The sequence below is a fragment of the Drosophila pseudoobscura genome, chromosome 2 (assembly GCF_009870125.1).
Source record: "Drosophila pseudoobscura strain MV-25-SWS-2005 chromosome 2, UCI_Dpse_MV25, whole genome shotgun sequence".
Classification (NCBI taxonomy): Eukaryota; Metazoa; Arthropoda; class Insecta; order Diptera; family Drosophilidae; genus Drosophila; species Drosophila pseudoobscura.
Window position 1 is genome coordinate 28,169,759 of NC_046679.1, and position 18,778 is coordinate 28,188,536.

An 18,778-nucleotide genomic window follows, 5' to 3' on the forward strand; every position below is an offset into this window, starting at 1 on the left:
CGCTGCGTTTTGGCATGCCGTTTTAGAGAAGGGTATGATGTGCTGCACTAGCACTATGGAGGGTACATATTCACGAAAGCTAACTGTTTCATATAGAGATTCCCAAGTCGAAACAAAAATGTGACCACCTGCTATAAGGGTATCAAATGATTCGATCCTCTGGTGTCGTCACCCTTCTCGTTTTCTTATAGTCGCTGGCTGCTGATGTTGTTTTCTTCTTCTTCGCCGTCGCTGTTTTTTTTCGGTTTCTTTGCGTTTGTTTGTTATACCGGTTTGGATCATCATCAGTGTCTCTCTCTCTCTCTCGCCCTCTGCCGCTGCAGGTAGTTGTTGTGCACATCGTTTACTTTTAGATTTTCCTTCGGTTTTGCGCTTCTGTGCGTTTGCGTTTCCGTCTGCTCTTTTTCACATTGTGATCTTCTTCTATTTCCCTGCTCCCCCCCTCTTGTTTCTTAATTATGTTTTATTTGTCTTCTGGGGGATCATAAAAGCAGATGAAGATTCGTTCGCATTAAAAGTTCATTTTCGTTGGACAGCAAATTTATTGTTTCTTCTTAAAAATAATTTGCATTTTATTTTTTTTGCACCAAAGGCTGTTCAACTTTTGTTTATGGGTTTTACTCTGAGATCATTGGAGCAGGGGTTCCAAATTTAATTTTAGAAAGGTTTTAAGGAATAATCTATGATTAATTTGCACTTAATCATGTAATTAACAAAGAAACAAAGAAGATGAATGAATCATATATTTAGTTTCCGTAATTGCAAACAAAGCATATAAGAAACGGTATAGACTCTTCTAAGAACCGCTTTTCCAGCTCTAAAAAGGTGCCTCATTTCGTTTTGTTTTTGAACTTCTAATGTTTCTCTAAACATCGATTATACCCTGATGTATAAATAACATATCGAGACGCATTAACGGTAATTGCAATGGCCAAGAAATGTCTAATGATGAAATTAATATTGTTGCTCATCGACCGCCGGCGTATTTACAAAAAATACACACACACACACACACACATGCAGTACCGACACCACTTTACCGACTTCCTCATGGCCAGAATCCGCGACGATGTGTATATTCAATACGATAACAATAACAAAACTCGGTAAATCGAAGAAATAATTCATTTTGCGTTTAGATAAATAAACATTTTCTGCTGCTCCCAAGGCGATAACCCCAGGGGGGGCGGAGAGTGCCAAAGGGAGAGATGGGGCGAGGCCCAGCCATAAATTCTTCAAGAAAAATTCTGCACTAATTAAAACCAGAAACAAATTACACATCGAAAACGAACAGAAGGAAAGAGGGAAAAAAATAAAAATGAAAAGTAACAGAACTACAGGAATTTTTGCGTAAGCACGCACACACACACACACACACACACAAGAGAGAGGGAGCAAGGGAGATGCACCCGGTTTAGGATCGAAAAAAAGTTACAAAATTCGTGTTTTTCTTCTAAGAAAACATTAAGTAATTCCAAGCACTGGGATACACCTTAGTCACAATATCAATTCTTTTTGTGTTTCTTTGTTGTTCTTTTCCTTTTTTTTTTTTGTTGGAGGCGTGTGAATTTGCTTCGATTTTGATGTCTGTTTCAGTTTCTTTTCTTTGCTTTGCTCATTTCGGGGCGTGCAAACACACGCAAACACAATCCAAACCCCCTCCCCAATTAGTATTGTTGTTTATTCCCTCTATTGGCTTGCGGCAAATAAGGCGGCTCTCTATTAGCTTTTGGTCTTTGTCTGCCCTGCCCTTCCCCTCTCTCTGCCTTCTGTGTGAATTACTGTTTAGAATGGATATTCCTCTTCCAATTATATTTCGCGCTTTATTTGTTTTATCGGCTTTTTCGCACACACTTGTACTTGTACTCGGGAGAGCTATTTTTGGCTTTGCCTTTCCTTTCCTTTACTTTCCGCTTTGGTTTTTTTTCTTTCGTATTTCTGTTTCTCGTCATCGCCCACACGTGTTACCGCCGAGATTGTTGCATTTGTTGCGGTTTATTCGAATGAGATTTTCCCGTTCCTTTGTGCGTAATTACGTGAATGAGTTCTCACACAAATTTGCGCATTTCCAGCCCCCCTCCCCCTTCCCCCTCTCACTCTTCTCTCTGATTTCTTGCTGAATCACTGAAAAGAAAAGAGTATCCAAAGGGTTTTAAAATCTACAAAATTAAGGAAAAATTACAGCTTTTAATCGGTTTTCTTTTCATTACAAAAAAATGTCTCACTTGTTTTTAAGGGTGACTCACGGCAAAAAAAAAAAAAATAAATTAAACAAAAAATTCCCCAGAATACGTAAGCGAAAGACCCAGTTTCTTGAGCATTCTTCAATCTTCATCATCTTTGCATTTGGTTGTGGGGGAAACAATAAAAAACAGCGACAGGCAGAGAGAGAGAGAGAGAGGGAGAGGGGGAGTCTTTTGGGGGATAGGTGAAAAACACATGGTAAGGAGACTGGGGCTGAGGAGTAGGAGTACGAATAGAGCATGATGAGGATGAGGATGACTTGCTCGCATTGCCTGACTGACGTACGTTTGGGGGCCCCCCACTCTTGGGGGCCAACATGTGTGCTGCCTCACGGAAAGTATTTCTTTTTTTTTTGGCGCGAGTCCAAGAACAAAACAAAAGCAAAGCATGCGAAATAAAGCAAATCAAAATTATACGAAATATATAGGAAAAAATGCAAAGAAAATAAAGATTAAACCAGAATTCCAAAGACAAAAAAGGAAAAATAAATGTAATTGTAAAGTAGATCATTTGGAGGGAATATCTCCAAGAAAGGATGAGAAAAAAGACTAAAAGATCCCCAATAAAAATCTGGAGAAAAATCTAAAGAAAAGGCTCTCCCCAATTGAACCAAAAAATAAATGCAAAATCTGCAAAATATTCGTTGAATTTTTGTCGTATTGCTAGACAAAAGAAATTTTTTTGCTGAGTCAAAAGTGCAGGCAGAATAAAAGAAGCTTTTCGTTGAAGAAAAATCTCTCTTTTCGAGCGGTCGCTTTCCCAAGAGTTAACTTAACTAGTTCTCGTGTTTGTTTTTTTTTCGCGTGTGTTTTCCATTTTCTTTGCTGTTTTGTTTTGGGGGCCAGCGACATTGCGGAGCGAATAAACAATGGAGGAGCGGGGTAGGGGTATGGCAAGCGCTTTTCCGCTTTTCCAGCGTTTACTGCTCAGCTATGCCTGGCACGTTGCCGTCCGCTCAAATTGCCACGAAAGGTGAGAAATTTTGAGGGAAAACGAACGAACACCGAACCCCCAATCCCCCAATCCCCCCACCCACAACTTGAGATTGCTTCAGTTTCTCTCAGACACAAGAAAAAACCCAATTTTTTCTTCTTCGTTTTTTTTTTTGGGGTGGGGTGTGGGTGCGGGTGGGGTGTCGTCATTTTCCGGCGTAGGAAAACTGAAACGGAAACTGAGATGTGAAAGCCGCGTGCGTCTGGTGGGGTGGGGTGGGGTGGGGTGGGTTGGGTTGGGGAGCTGGTTTCTTAATGAATTGGCCATGTCGAAAACAAGTTAACTTAATGGCCGACTGCCTAACGACCGACTGATTTGCATGGCATTTTTCCACCTTGGAATTTTCCAATAAAATTGGAAAATTTTGAACGCTTGTATAGAGAATATTTAAACATGTAAAAGAAAGCCTAAAATGGAAACTTAACCTTAAAAATAAAATATTTAAAATAAACAAATAGCGTAGGAAAGTTTATAAAATTTGAAATTTTAATAGATATTTATGGGTTTAAAAACATCTGAAAGGTGATACATTTTTACATCATTTCTAAAATTTTTGTAGATATTTGCACAGTACAAATTTTGAAATTGCGCCAAGTCTCCAAAAAGGGTTTATAGAATTTTTTTTAAATTCTTTATAATTATTTGATAATTTTTAATAATAGTTTTTGTCTCCTGCTAAGTTGTTATTGGATATTGACCCAGCCAATGCCGCTTAAAAATTCTGAAAGGTACCAAAAAGCGTTTTTAGAATTTTTAAAAAATTCTTTACAATAATTAAATAATTTTTAATAATATGAGTACAAAAATCTCTGTAACACAGTGTTATAGGATTTTTATTTGATATTGAACCAGTCGATGCCGCTTGAAAATTCTGAAAGGTACCAAAAGCGTTTTTAGAATTTTTAAAAAATTCTTTACAATAATTAAATAATTTTTAATAATAGTTAAATAAATTTTTATAATAGTTTTTAATAATATATAATCTTTTGCTGAGTATAAAAATCACTGTAACACACTGTTATCGGATTTTTATTGAATATTAACCCAGTCGATGCCGCTTGAAAATTTTGAAAGACACCAAAAAGGGTTTATAGAATTTTTTCAAATTCTATATAATAATTTAATAATTTTTAATAATAATTTTTGTCTCCTGCTAAGTAAAAAAATTACTGTAGCACACTGTTATAGGTCCCTATCTGATTTCACAATTAATTTTGATGTTCTCCAAATAGAGAAAATGTCAGAAAAAAAACTTGAAGTGAATGGCCTTTTCCTGGTGCCTTTCTTTTCTGGCATTCAATGGACTTCTACACTTGAAAAATCCTACAAGTCCTGGCTTTTCTCTAACACAAAAACAAGAACAACAATCGGTAGAAGTGCACCTGCCACCTGCCACATGTCGATACAGAAAGAACTGAACAGACAAAAGATACAAATATAAACCCAAATCGAAAGCAAAAAAAAAAGAACTATCGATGCAGAGTTGTTCTTCACTCAAGCGAATTGACATTTTGCTTAAAGGTAGAATATATTTGTGAAAAATATATGTGCAAGAAAAAAACGATGTATTTATATGTTTGTTTGCATTCTCCCTCTCTCTCGCCCCCCTTTCGGCACCTTGCTGGCAAAATGTCGAAGAAATGTTGCCACACACGAGAGAAATGTATATATTTGAAAGCGACTGCATTTTAACACATGATTTCATATGCAAATATGAACAATGCAAAAGAATAGAACGGGAAGAACCAGTGGGGATGGAGGGGGGATGGGGAGGTCCGGGAAAGAGACGAAAATTTATGTGAAATCACAAAATTTATGGCATTATGACTGGCTGAGAGAGCAAGAGAGATGGCAACTCCAGCAGCAGATAACAGAAGAGGCAGGAGAGCGAGGGAGGGAGGGGGAGAGAGGGAGAAGAAAGTTGCCAAGAAGTTGAGGCTGTCCTGCCCTGCCCTGCCCTGCCCTGCCTGCTGGGCGGGCTTTGCATTACCGTTTCTTTTTCGGGTGAGCTACCCTGTATTTTTGGAGTAGAAAAAGGGTAGATTTTTGGAAGAAGAAAACCGCTCTTGGGGGGAGAATTTTGGGAGGAAGTTCAAAGGTCTTTTCAAACGATAAATACAAATATCAACGTTAAATATTATAGTATTAAAAACCCAAACTCCAACCAGATATTACATGACAAAAAATTCCCTTAAATTTTTAGTTCGATTCAATTCTCTTTTCTCACATTCTTCAGCTCTGTTTCGGTCCCCAGAATCCAGTCCAAAAATACACAGTATTACAGAAAAAATACAAACAAAGATTTAAATAATTAAAAAAAAAAAAAAATATAATAACTAAAAAATAAATATAATGATTAAAATAACAATATATAACAATAAAAAAAAAAAAATTAACAAAAATTAAAAAAAATAGCAAAAATTAAAAATAAAAAAATTAACAAAAAAAAATAATTAAAAAATTATAGTTATTAAAAAAAATATAATAATTAAAAAAATATATATAATAATTAAAAAAATATATATAATAATTAAAAAAATATATATAATAATTAAAAAATAAAATTATAATAAAATGAATATAATAATTATAAAAATATATTTTTATTAGATGGTTTTTTATTACTATTATTATTTTATTTTTTTCATTTAGTAAAGGCTTTGTATTTGATTATAAAATAATAATACAATTTGTTTGTTACTTAAAAAAAAAAAAATAAAAATGCGTGCTATTATGGTCGAAGGGAATTTGGAGGGGGATATTATTTGGTTCAAGGGTGGAGCGCCTCTTAGAGCCTCATCCTGTAGGGATTAGAAGTATGAATTTATTTATATTCTATTTATTTTTTGAAAGAAGTATTTTTATTTTTTGGGTAGAGTTTTTGTTTTGTATCCCAGTGGGTATCTTTTAGTCGTCATGACTGCCCATCTCTCCTGTTATTTGTTTCTTGTCTTGAGTTCATTTTCGTCTTCTCTGCCTCTCTCTCTCCCCCTGCCTCCCTCCCTTTCTCGCTCACTCGTTTTTCACTTACTTTAGTTGTTTGCCAAAGTTATACAATTTTTCTGTGTGTGTGTGTGTGTGTGTGTGTATGTATGTGTCTGTACTTTTTGGCACGTGACAATAAATTGTTGTTTGTTGCAGGCCCCCCCCCCCCGCCCCCGCTCCATACATTGTTGTTTGCCTGCTGAAAAGTGTGTCATAAATGTCATAGTTAATATTTGCTGCTCTGTAAATTTTCTGCTGCTACTTTTCTTGTCAGAGACTTCTTTATTTTATTTTTTTTTTGGCAACGTATGGGATTGGGGCTTGGGGTTGGGGCCTTACTACGATTGGTATCCGCTGTGTGTTCTGTCAACCTTGACCTGCTAAAAAACAAAAGCAATGAGCCAGAGAGAGAGAGAGAGAGACACAGAGAAATTGCAAAGCGAGCAAATTTATGGGATTTTTGTGGCTCAAAAGTCACAGATTCAATGCATGACGTCCCTCTGTCTCTCTGTCACTCGATCCATAACCAATAATAACCGCAAAAAGATACATGAGATACCAGTGCACTCGTATTCGTATTTTTAATTAGAGATTGAGACCCAGAAAGGGACAGACAGAGAGGGGGGAAAGGGTTTCAATTAGAGATTAATACCCCAAAGGGAAAAAGAGAAGAAAAACGTCAATGTAAGAGCGAGAGACACAGAATCGGGAATGGAAATCTCATGAGGGGGAGACGGTTTAGAAGTCAGTCATGAATGATGCCTTATCAATCATTTATTAATGACACACCCTGTATGAATGTAGGGCTGCCCTGACTTTAAGATGTCTGGGCTTTGGGCCATAAAAACTTGTACGGAAAAGCCCTAGGTAACCCTGGAAACAAAACACCTTTAAATCATCTTATTTTTATTTTTTTTTTGTGCCGAACGTTTTGCTTGAATGAAAACCACAAAAGCTGAAATTCAATCGACATATTGCTTATGGGGAAAAAGTGCTGTGCTTGAGGAACCTTGAACCAAAAACTAGAACTAGAATGAAAGATGAGCAGAGCAGAGCGGAGCGGAGCAGAAAGGAGAGGAAGTGGGCGGTGCAGGGGTAGAGGGTGGAGGGTGGAGTGGCAGTAATGCACATTAATCTCTCACCTGCTACCAACAACACAAAAACAAGCTAAAAGGAGGGAAAGAGAGAGAGGGAGAGAGCTAGAAATATGATTGAAGAGTATAGAGATGCTTACGGCAAGTAGGTTTTGGGTTAAACGAAGCATTTGATACCCTAAGGGAACCAAGGATTCATTTTGGGAAGCATTCAATATATAATAAATAAATAAGAAATAAATACAACATAAATAATAATAAATAAAAATAAATAATAATAAATAAAAATAAATAATAATAAATAAAAATAAATAATAATAAATAAAAATAAATAATAATAAATAAAAATAAATAATAATAAATAAAAATAAATAATAATAAATAATAATAAATAAAAATAAATAATAATAAATAAAAATAAATAATAATAAATAAAAATAAATAATAATAAATAAAAAAAAAAAATAAAATAAAAAAAAATAAAAATAAATAAATAATAATAAATAAATAATAATAAATAAATAATAATAAATAAATAATAATAAATAAATAATAATAATAAATAAATAATAATAATAAATAAATAATAATAATAAATAAATAATAATAAATAAATGATAATAACAAATAATAAATAAATAATAAATAAATAATAAATAAATAATAAATAAATAATAAATAAATAATAATATATTTGCATATCGAGTTAAAAAAAAGAATAATAACAGAAATATACATATATGCTAGGAGGCAAGTACCTTGTACTCCAACCCCAGGTCCCTCGCTTCGTTGGCGCCGATATGAGTCAAATATCGAACGACGACGATACAAAACTTTTTTATTTAATAATTCGTAAGGGTCATATATGATATTAAATTGAATTTGAATAATTTGAACCAAAAACTAAAGTTCTATAAAGAAATTGAATTAAATATTTAATATTTTGTTCTACTATTTATTTAAGTCTCCAATTTCTATTACATTTTACTTTTTTTTTATATTTTATTAACTTTTTTCATTAAATTTGTTAAAAATAAATTTGTTTAAATATTTTTATATAGTTTTTATACATTTTTTATGTATTTTTTTTTTATATTTTGTATATTTTTTATTTATTTTTTATACAGTTTATATATCTTTTTTATATTTATTTAAATGTTTTTTTGTTTTTTAAGTTTCCTTTAAATATCTCCAAAAATAAAAAATAATTCTGTGTCAGACATCTTCCTGTAATCGTGATACCCCGCTCTGCCCAGCGTGCAAAAATCGTATAATAATGAAAGAAACTGTAAATATTGTTCACCTTGTAAGAGAGAGGGAGAGCGAGAGAGAAAACGTGTAGCACTTGTATAAAAATTCGCAAAAATACGAAAAAAAAGCAGAATTCAAATGTTGATTATTGTACGGCGTTCGATTGTACTCCAGTGGTTCTTGTTGTTGTTTTTGTTTTTCTTGTTGCTGTTACTTTCGCGATTGCTGTTGTTGTTGTTGTTGCTGTGGTGGTGTGCTCTCCTGTTGCTTTAGTTTTGTTGTTGTTTTATTTTTTGATTGCAGTTAGTTTTTGTACACCCCTTGCTCACCAGCTTCTCTTCTCTCCCCTCCCCTCCCCTCCTCTTCTCTGGTGCTGTTACAGCTCCTCTCCTTCCTTTGTCCGCCTCCTCTTCTGTACATTTACTCTTCTTGTGGCTGTGCGTTTTTGTTGTTGTGGCCTGTTGGATATTTATTGTTGGTTTTTGGGGCTTGTTGCTGCTGCTTTTGCTGCTCTTGGCCTAAAGTTGATTGCATGACATTGTTCTTATGCTGCTCTAAAGCGATGCCTCTGCTGTGCCTCTGCTCCACCTCTGCTGTGCTGGTTCTGTGCTCTGCTGGTCCTCTGCTCTTCCTCTGCTCTTCTTCTGCCCTCCCTCTACTCTGCTCTCCTTTGTGTGTGTTTTAGTGGATTGTTTATATTTATTTTGTTGTAGTTTTTCCCCAGTTATTTTCAAAATCAAAAGGCACCTTCATAGCCTCGTTCCACCCCATTCCTTCCCCCTCTCTCTCTCGCTATTTGGCATTTGCAATATTATTGAACAACAGGGCCAAAAACGCTGGCTAAAACGAAGCTGGAGATACTCTTCGAAGATACTCGAAGTGCAAGCCTTCCCGTGGGTTCTATCGAGTGAGAAATATTTTAAAGATTTTTCCGTTTTAACTAAAATACGATAAAAAAACTACTAATTATTTTCTAATGTTTTCTGCTTTTTCTTTGCCTTTTCTGCTTTGTAGAAAACCTGGTAATACCCTCTCTAGAGAGCATGGAAAACCACTAGAGTCTGACCGGACACCCCCCGGCACACTCTGCCCCTCCCCACTCCCCTCCCCTCTTTTTCGTTGTTCAAACTTTGATTTCTATTTCGTTTGTTGTGCAGTGTTTTGGTTTTTATTGTATTATTTTTTCTTTTTTTTTGGCTGGTTGGAAAAACACTTGAAGTGCATTTCCCATTCTCCGCATTTTTCGTGTTGCAATTGATGAATGCCCGAGTAATAAACTAGAAAAACTGCCCATTTTTCTGAAAAGCGTCGAAGAGTGCTCAAAAGGAAAACTAGAGGGAATTTTCTGTGTAATTTTTTTTGGAGCGGGCAAGCTCCCTTGGGGATGCTACTCTCTGTGGTGCGGGGGCCGCTGAGGTGATGATTTAGACAAATCGCTTTTCGGGGGAGAGTGCGTTAAAAATAGTCGAAATATTGAAAATGTAGAACATGCTAGATTTTTGGAGCCAAGCGGCCCCAAAAGTAATTAAGGGAAATGATGTTTGCGCCCCTCCCAAAAAAATTACCCATCAATCGGAGGGGCGGGCAGAGAGGACAGGATTTTATTTAAGGGATTAAAGAATACAAAATAAATTCTTTATATATAGTAGTAGAAATCAGGAAAATATAATTTAAAAAAAAATTTTTTTTTCTAAAGGAAAAATGTCTCTTGGATAATTGGAATAATTCTTATTATTTCTGTAGAAAAAACGTCTCTTAATGGATTAATTTTTATTATTTCGTTAGGAAAAATTTATCTTAATGAAATAATTCTTATTATTTCTATACAAAAAATGTCTCTTAATGGAATAATTATAATTATTTCTATAGAAAAAATGTCTCTTTATGAAATAATATTTTTTTTCTATAGGAAAAATGCCTCCTAATGGAACAATTATTGTTTTTTCTATGGGAAAAATGTCTCTTTAATGGATTAGTTTGTATTATTTCTATAGAAAAAAATGTATCTTAATGGAATAATTCTTATTATTTCTATAGGGAAAAAATCGCCTAATTGTTTCGTTTATCAGAAATCAGCAAAACAACAAATTGTATTATTATTTTATAATCAAATCTAAAGCGTTTACTAATTAAAAAATAAATAAAAAAAAGAATATCTTGAGGAAAAATAAATATTTGTTAATATTTTTCCATCTTCCTCCTATATTGGCATTATCCCTGTCTCTCGCTCTCTCTCCCTCCTTGCCTTATTCCCCTCTCTATTGGCATTATCCCACTCTTGCTTCCTCCCTCCCTCCCCCCTTTTGCGGAGCCTAATGGAGCATTTATTCTCATATTGCAAGCAAGGAATTTATGCATTTTAACTGCAATTTAATGCAGACATTGATAGCCTCATAAAAACTTGAGAAGGCAGAAAGAGAGGGAAAAGGAGAGGGAATGAAGAGTGTTAAAAAGAGAGTGGAGACTTCTGTGGCGGCATATGGCTTGGGGAGTGGGGAGGGGTGGGGGGAGAATCGTAAGAACCCGGGCCACATTATTGATATTGACAATAATGCGACAACATTTTGAAAGAATCCGTTTTATAATAATAATAAACGATAATAATATTCGCTGATGGGAAAGAACAGAAGAAGATAGAGAGGGAGAGAGAGAGGGAGAGGGAGAGGGAGAGGAAGAGGAAGGAGTACCCATAATGCCCGTCAGCACTTGACTTGCATTTTATGCCACAAATTATATAAAAAACATAAAGAGGTCAAAAGGCGAGAGGAGTAAAAGCAATCAAAAGGAGACCATAACGAAGTGGAGAAAAGTGGAAACTGCAGGGAAATTGCAGGGAAATTCTTGTAAATTCTAGAAATTAACTTTGTGGCTAAAGAATTTCAGAGATTTTTAAGGTTAATTTTTAATGAGGATTTCATAGAAATTTCTTAATTTTATCTACAGCTTTTGTTGCTCCAGCAATCGATTCTCAAGGGAATCAATGGGCATTTATTATCAGTTAAAAAATGTTTTTTTTTTTAGGAGAACAGCACTAGAGACTCTTTTGGAAACAAAAGCAGGCTCTGGGATTTTTTTCTTCAAATAAATATCTTTGTAAAATTCTGTTTTTTTTCAGTTCCAAAGCCAAAAGCGCATCAACAAAGAGGGTTTCCTTGGAAGACCTTTCTATATATTTTATGGAATAACCATAGTTTCTTTATAAATATAAATGCACACCCGACCTCTTCCTCCTCTTTTTTTCTTCTTTAAAACTTTCCTGCAAGTGAAACTTTTCTGACATTTTGCTCCTCTTTCGTCATCCCAGCAGGAGGCAGTGTCAAAAGAGTTGTCAGAGCCATCAGCTACAGTGTCAAACATATGTATATGCACACCCACCACCTCTTGGCCTGGCAGCCAGCCTTTTTGGTGTTGCTTTTCGATGGGCCAGCCCTATTCCTGTTTCCATAAGTGAAAGGCTCTCTTTTTGGAGGGTTGAAATATGCTTGTTTTTATGCCATTGCTGTACCGCACATTGAATTTTACAATATTTACAATATGTCTTTAAAAAAGGAAGGAAGAAAATGGTCTATTGCTGGTGTTTTGTTTTTTTGAAAATTAATTCTTGGTGGAACTCTCTTGATTGTAGCTGATTGCAGATTGATTGTGTGTGTGTGTGAGGGGGGGGGGGGGGCTTGTCTCGCCCTGCCCTGCCCTTAGAACCCATGGACCTTCAGTTGATCGGCCTTGGCCAGTCCGACCTTGGTCAGCCACTGGCAGATGTTCTCCCGCTGATCGCCCTGCAGCTGCAGGACCTCCCCGTACTCCTGGTGCTCGACGACGGTGCCATTGCAGGCGAACTCCTTCTTGCAGGCGCGCACAATCTTCTTCAGGTCGTACTCCTGCGACAGGCCCTGGACAGTGGTCAAGGTCTTGCGGCCATTGCGCTGCTGAATGCGGATGTGGATCAGTCCGTCCTGGATATCGTCGTCGTTGCCCTTCTGGGCATCCGCAAAGGGGTCGCGGGTGTTCAAGTTTTGGATCGACATCAAAGCTTCAAAACGATTTGAAACGGTTTATTTTCGAATATTATTATTTTCGGATTGTTTGAAATCGTTGGATGTTTTCGATTCAACTGAGAAAATCACAATGAGAATAAAAAGGCAGGGCGAAAAGTTAACTAAAAACAAGGCCAAGGGTTCCTTGGATTGGGAGTTTTTTGTCAGTGCCAGTGCCCCCTAGGGTTGCCTTTGTTTTTGCCTGAAATTCATCGGTAAAAAGATCCTCGTGATTCGTTTAAGGGAAATCGGGTTATAGACCGAATGAATTTTAAATAATGGGTGGGACGTTCCTAAAAGTTTATTCATGAATTAATTTATTATAAGAAAAGGTTCTTTAAATAATTTTGTAATTTTTACTACAAAATTTAATGTAATTAATAAAGAATTTTTTAATAAAATTGTAAATTTTGTTGGGAAATTATATAATTTATTTAAATTTTTTTCGGAAATTATATCATTTATTTAAAATTTTTGTTTATAAATTAGGAATTTAAATACAAAATTTTGGGGCTTATAAATATCGCTTTGAAAGCAGATATTTTCCCTTGAATTTTGCTATATTTTTAACAGAATTTCGTTGGGGTTTCGATGCTCCTTTAACCCCCCCATCACTAGTTTATTAATAAAATTGTAATTAAATTTGTTGGGAAATTATATAAATTATTTAAAATTTTTTGTTTATAAATTAAGAATTTACATAAACAATTTTGGGGCTTATAAATATCGCTTTCAAAGCAGATATTTTCCCTTGATTTTTGTATTATTTTTAACAGAATTTCGTTCGGGTTTCGATGCTCCTTTAACCCCCCCCCCCATCCCTCACGTTGTTCCTTTGCTTTTGATGCCAAAAAATTGTCCATGTCCGGGACTCTGTTTTCGCCGCTTAATTGAAGTTTCATTAACTTGTTGTGCATCATTATAATTAAGCATAATTACAAAAGGGGGAAAAAGAGGGGAGAAGAGAACAAAGAGTGCCTTTTTGCGCTCCACAAAGATGATTCAGATGTGGTTCGGGGAGCATTTTCTTGATATGACGAAAATGAAAATCAGACAACGAATGACCCGCTTCGTTGACCCCCCATTTAAAGAGAGGAAAGGGGGGTGGGGCGCCCCTCTGCTGCGCTCAAGTGAGCGCAAGTTTTGTTTTCCGACGGAAGCTTATCTTTTTTATAAAGAGGGCTGCCCCCTGAACAATTTGGAAATTAAAACTATTATTTTGGGGTGTTTTTACCTATTGCTTTTGGCTTTTTGTTGCTGTCATAAAATGCTTTTGGAGTTTATTTTGTGGCACTTCCTGTTTCATTGATTTTGGTGTTTTTTTTTGGGGGGGCTAAAAGTGCATTGGATGGCAGGAAATGTTTGGGTCTATAGAAATTTGGAGATAAATGTAGTTTATAAAAGTTCAAACACCTGAAAGTGGCCAACAATTTCGAGGAAAATTGTTATGCCTTCATTTCGAAAATTATTATAAAAGGAAAAAGGCAACAAAAGATATAATTTTTAAGATAAGGTTTCTAAATTTACTATACTCCTAGCTAAGGGTATTATCCACCTAATGGCCAAAAATCATCGTAAAAGTATAAATATAACACTCAAAAAATATGAATAATCTATTTGTACTAAAATATTCCCATTTCCTATTTTCCAAGGTTTTTCTTTGTAATTTGCATATATTTGGTTTCTGGCCATCTTTCTTTAGTTTTCCTACCCCTTCACTCCTTTCTTTGGTTCCTATCTTCTCGTGAAAGTCACGTACCAACCGAAAAATTCGAAACACAAATTGATTTTCGTGGCCGGCGTCTGCAAATAATCAAATCAACAAACCAGAACCCCAACCCCAACCACAACCCCAGCTCCAACCCCAACCATTCATCTCTTTTTCCTCGCTGCCCAAAAATCAATCTTTTGGCCCCGCTATCCATCAGCGAGTGAAAGAGAAGACGCCCCAAAAATTGTGGTCATTAGTTTTTATATTTTATTTATTTTTTTTGGCAGAAAAAGGAATCAAATTGTGGAATGCCCGTTCATGACTGAAACGCCAGCGAACTACTTAGCCAAGTTTTTTCTGGTGAACGAAGGAGCTTTGTGGGGGCTTTGTTTAAACTGATTTTTGGTAGCGCCAGAGCCCCTTCCGCCAGCCTTCTAGTGGGGCCCCTGCCCCACTGCCTCTTGATGAGTTGCATCAATCAGTGGTGGAGGGGGGGAGGGGCCTTCTACGAGCCATTGTCTGAACTTGAAATTGACTTTTAAGCAGGCCCCAAAAGGCACGGCAGGCAGACAGATGGATGGATGGATGGATGGATGGAGGAGATCTCGGTAACCGAGAGATCCAAACCGAGATCCGAACGTCAGAGAACCGCAACATAAAAGCCTAATGATCTCCAGCCCCAAGATTGAGTTACATGCATCCGAATCTCTTGCGATCTCTCGCCCGTTCTCTCTGTCTCTCGGTGGATTCTCCCTCCCTTCTCCACCCCCCCTCCTCTTGCGCCAACAATCCAACCACCTCTCAACAGTTAATCACGAACTCTGGGCCAAAAGAATGCCGGATTAAGGCGGCGTCTCCCCCCCCCGCCCAGCCGCACCACAACTTGACTGGAACCAGTTTTTATGGAGCGCCGGCTTCAAAGTTGTCTGTCGATTGTTTGTGATGCTGAAAGACGTAGAGGGAATACCCTCTGATTGAGTCGGGACGGAAAGGGGTCTGTGGACTTGTGGATGGCATTCGTCACTAAAGATTCCCGTGAAGTGGGCTCTGATGGGAGAGACTTTCGTCTTGATTCAATGGAACTATTGAGAGAGAGAGAGAGAGAGAGAGAGACAGAGAGAGAGAGAGAGTTCGTTATACCAATTGATTAGTGGTGTAGGTTTTTTTACAAAAGTATATATGTATATTTTTTGTACTTCTTAGTATTTTTTTTACTTTGTAGTATTTTTTATTAGGTATTTTATGGGGCTTTTAATTTTTTTTAAGTATTTAATTATTTATTAATATTTTTAAAGCTGTTTTTGTCAGTTAATATTTTATTTTTTATTTTAGGAAATTTTTACAATTTTTTTGTATATTATTTTTTTTTATTATTTTCTTTAGCGAATTTTTTATAGTATTTTCTTAAGTGTTTTTACTTTTTAGTAATTAAAGTATTATAATGATCATTTTCCGTATTTTTTTGTAGTATATATTTGATATTTTTTTAAGACTATTCTTTAGTATTTTCTTGGGGTTTTTTATTTATTTTTAGTATCTTTTGTATTTTTTAAATATTTTCCTCCAATTTTGTTGTTGTTTTTTTTTCGTTTTAGTATTTCTATTGATTTTTTCATATTTTTTCGGCAATATGTTTTAGTATTTTCCTTGGTATTATTTCGTATTTTCTTTATCATAGAGCATTCTAAAATCGTTTATTTTTCTAAATTTCTTTGTTACTCTTTTGCTGGGGGGGGGTTTTTTTTTGTAAATCAAGTTTTGCAGTTTTTGGAGTCCGGGGTCTTGGGGTCCGGGGGTCTGGGGGTCTGGCGCGTTTTTGAAATGTTTGTTATTCCGCAAGAGTTGGGGGGCCAGGCAGCAAGCAACTCGTTTATGGCCCGCAGAGTGGGGTGGGAGGGATACAGGGGGCTGGGGCAGGGGGGTGCAGAAGGGATAAGGGAGTTGCACTCTGGGATGAGCCAAGGTTTTTGGCGGATGATTGTGTTTCGGGGGCTACTTTAACTTCTTTTGGTCTTTCGGTCTTTCGGCTTTCGGCTCTCTGGCTTTTGGCTTCTGGCTTCTGGCATATTTGTTGTGCGGCTTGCAGCAGCAACAAGCAAAACGTGCAGCGCCAAAATATGCAACTGCAACAAGATCTTCGCCCTGCAACAGCGTTGTTGGAGTCGTCATCCCGTCTAGCTTTTGGTGTTTGGTTGTGCGGAGTCTGGAGTCTCTTGTCTCTTGTTAGCCTTCCTTTCTTCTTTTGTTTTCTGGGGCTCGAGTATGGGGCTCCCGACTTCGGGGTCTCTCTCTCTGTTTGGGCCACTCTGCTCTGCTGTTTGGCCTCTGCTTGGCTATCTGCCAATTGTTTGGCAAATTAACAGCCACGAAAGGAGTTGTGGCCCCTGCCACAGCTACGGCTCCTCTGTGTTGCGTCTGTTGCAAGTGGCTTTTTGCTGCGTTCCTCTGCAAATGTTTTGGCAAAAATAACATTTAAATATGCCTTTGTTTGGTCGAAAAGTCTTTGCCCTTCTCCTTAGTCAAGTCGTACCGCCGCTTCTTTAAATCTCATTCTTCACCCGTCTTTGGAGATTCTTTGGCCCTCTCTCTTTGCAGCTCTTGATAGTCTCTTCGGTTGTACTTGTTTTTTGTGCGTTCCTTTCACGGGCGATTGCCCTTGCTCTGGGGATAATCTAGACTTGGTGGAGCGGTTGTGTAACCGAAGTGGGAAGTAGCTTCGATCTTGTCAAGTACTATAGAACCTCTAAAAACGGACAGGTTCCCCTTGGGCAAGACATGTACTTGGCTTTTTTTTTTATTTATTTGTTTTTTTTGTTTGCATATTTTAATGGAAGTATGAGACCAAATAAAGACAAAAATCGAGTAGTATTTTTGCAGTATGTTTTGGTATTTTATTTTGGTTTTCTGTTAATAATTACTGAAGAATTGTTTTTTTTTTATATTTTATGAGAAATTTTTTAAAGTTCGTTTTAGTGTTTTATGTATTTTGTTAGTTTTTGTCGTATTTTATTAATTTATATTTTCAGTATTTTATGAATAATTTTTTTTTAGTATTTTATTCATTTATATTTTTAGTAATATATTTAGTGTTTTCAGAATTTTATTTACTATGTTCAGTATTTTATTTAGAATTTCTTGTATTTTTTTTTTACATAGTAAATAGTTTGTATAATTTGTGGTATTTTGTGTAAATTTGTATATTTGTATTATTTTGTATATTTGTATTTTTTTGTATATTTATGTTATTTTTAATAGTATTTTTAAATATTATTTAGATAATTTAGTATTTATTGCTTAGAATTATTAGTATTTGTAAGTATTTTAAAAAATATTTTTTAAAAGTATTGTTTAAACTTTTTATTGGGTATTTAATATCTTTTCCTTCATTGAATCTCAATAATCCTCCTCTATGAAAAGTATGAAAAATACTTCCCAAAAGATGGTTTCCCGTAGGGTATTCCCTTCTCCGATGTACTAGAGCTTCCTTCTGGAGCTACCTGCTTCCTTCTTTATCTGTGCTTTTTTTCGTCTCTGTGTGTTTGTGTGCCATTGAATTTACGATGCATTCATGCATCCTTCTGGATGCATCCATATTTAGTGAAATTACATGCTTTGCGATAAGGCAGAGGAGTCGGAATATCCAGCAGAAGCATGGGGATGAATGGAGGCTGCATATACCCCCATTTCGCGTAATCCTTGAGCAACTAATTAGCCAAAGAAGGCCACCGCCGCGTGTGTTTTGTGTTTTCTTTAGTTCCAGGAAAAAGATTTAACCGATTTTTCTGGCATACATAATTAGGCGGAAAAAGTAGATTGTTTTTAGTATTTTTTGCTGTTGTTATTTCTGCGGCAAAAACTGGCTTTATAATGCCTCAATTTCCTCTCTTTTAAAACCTTTTTCAACGCTTGTTTATCTTCTTTTTTTAATGCCTTTTTCTTCTTCTTTTTTCCTTGCAGGTAAGCACCACGCCATTCGCATGCAAGGATAAATTGCATTGAAGACGGCATCCAGAGTCCTGTCTTGTGCGGCGGGTAAATAATCATCGTCTTTTAGCCCTTGAGAACCTTTGAAACTCGAGTGTTTTGATAGCAGATTGTGGGGCTTTCCTTTGACTTGAAGTTTGTTTTCTTTTTATTTTTTTGTTCGAGAATTGAAGCTTCTGATGATCTCAACTTTTTGTTTGCTTTACATGGAATCGAATGAAGTTCTCTGGCCTTTGAGAATAATGTTTTCCATGAAAAGTTTTGTGTGGCACTAACGAGAATGATCTTTCGGAATTAGAATTGAATGGAAACTGGAATTAAAAGTGCCTTGAAGCAAATGGGATGTAAATCTCTAGATACAATCTTTGAATGCAGATTTGCTCGATCTTGAGTTGCATTAATAATCAATGAGGATTTAAAATCATGTCTAATTGATAGACTGGATTATAAAGATGCAAATTAAGAGCCACTTTAAGATAACC

At 36.0% G+C, this 18,778-nt stretch overlaps 2 protein-coding genes across 2 annotated transcripts in view; one reads left to right on the top strand and one right to left on the bottom strand.

The window, feature by feature from the left end:
* Fur1 (Furin 1) overlaps positions 1-18,778 on the top strand; it is a 168,871-nt gene that overhangs the window by 911 nt on the left and 149,182 nt on the right. The window lies entirely within an intron of this gene.
* Positions 12,028-12,720, bottom strand: LOC6897899 (eukaryotic translation initiation factor eIF1-like). Its single transcript, XM_002137965.3, has one exon. The coding sequence runs from the start codon at positions 12,590-12,592 to the stop codon at positions 12,260-12,262; it is 333 nt and encodes a 110-aa protein (XP_002138001.1). The 5' UTR covers positions 12,593-12,720; the 3' UTR covers positions 12,028-12,259.

Excerpts from the sequence above, each read along its gene's own strand:
- LOC6897899 (XM_002137965.3), bottom strand. The coding sequence starts at position 12,592 with ATGTCGATCCAAAACTTGAACACCCGCGACCCCTTTGCGGATGCCCAG.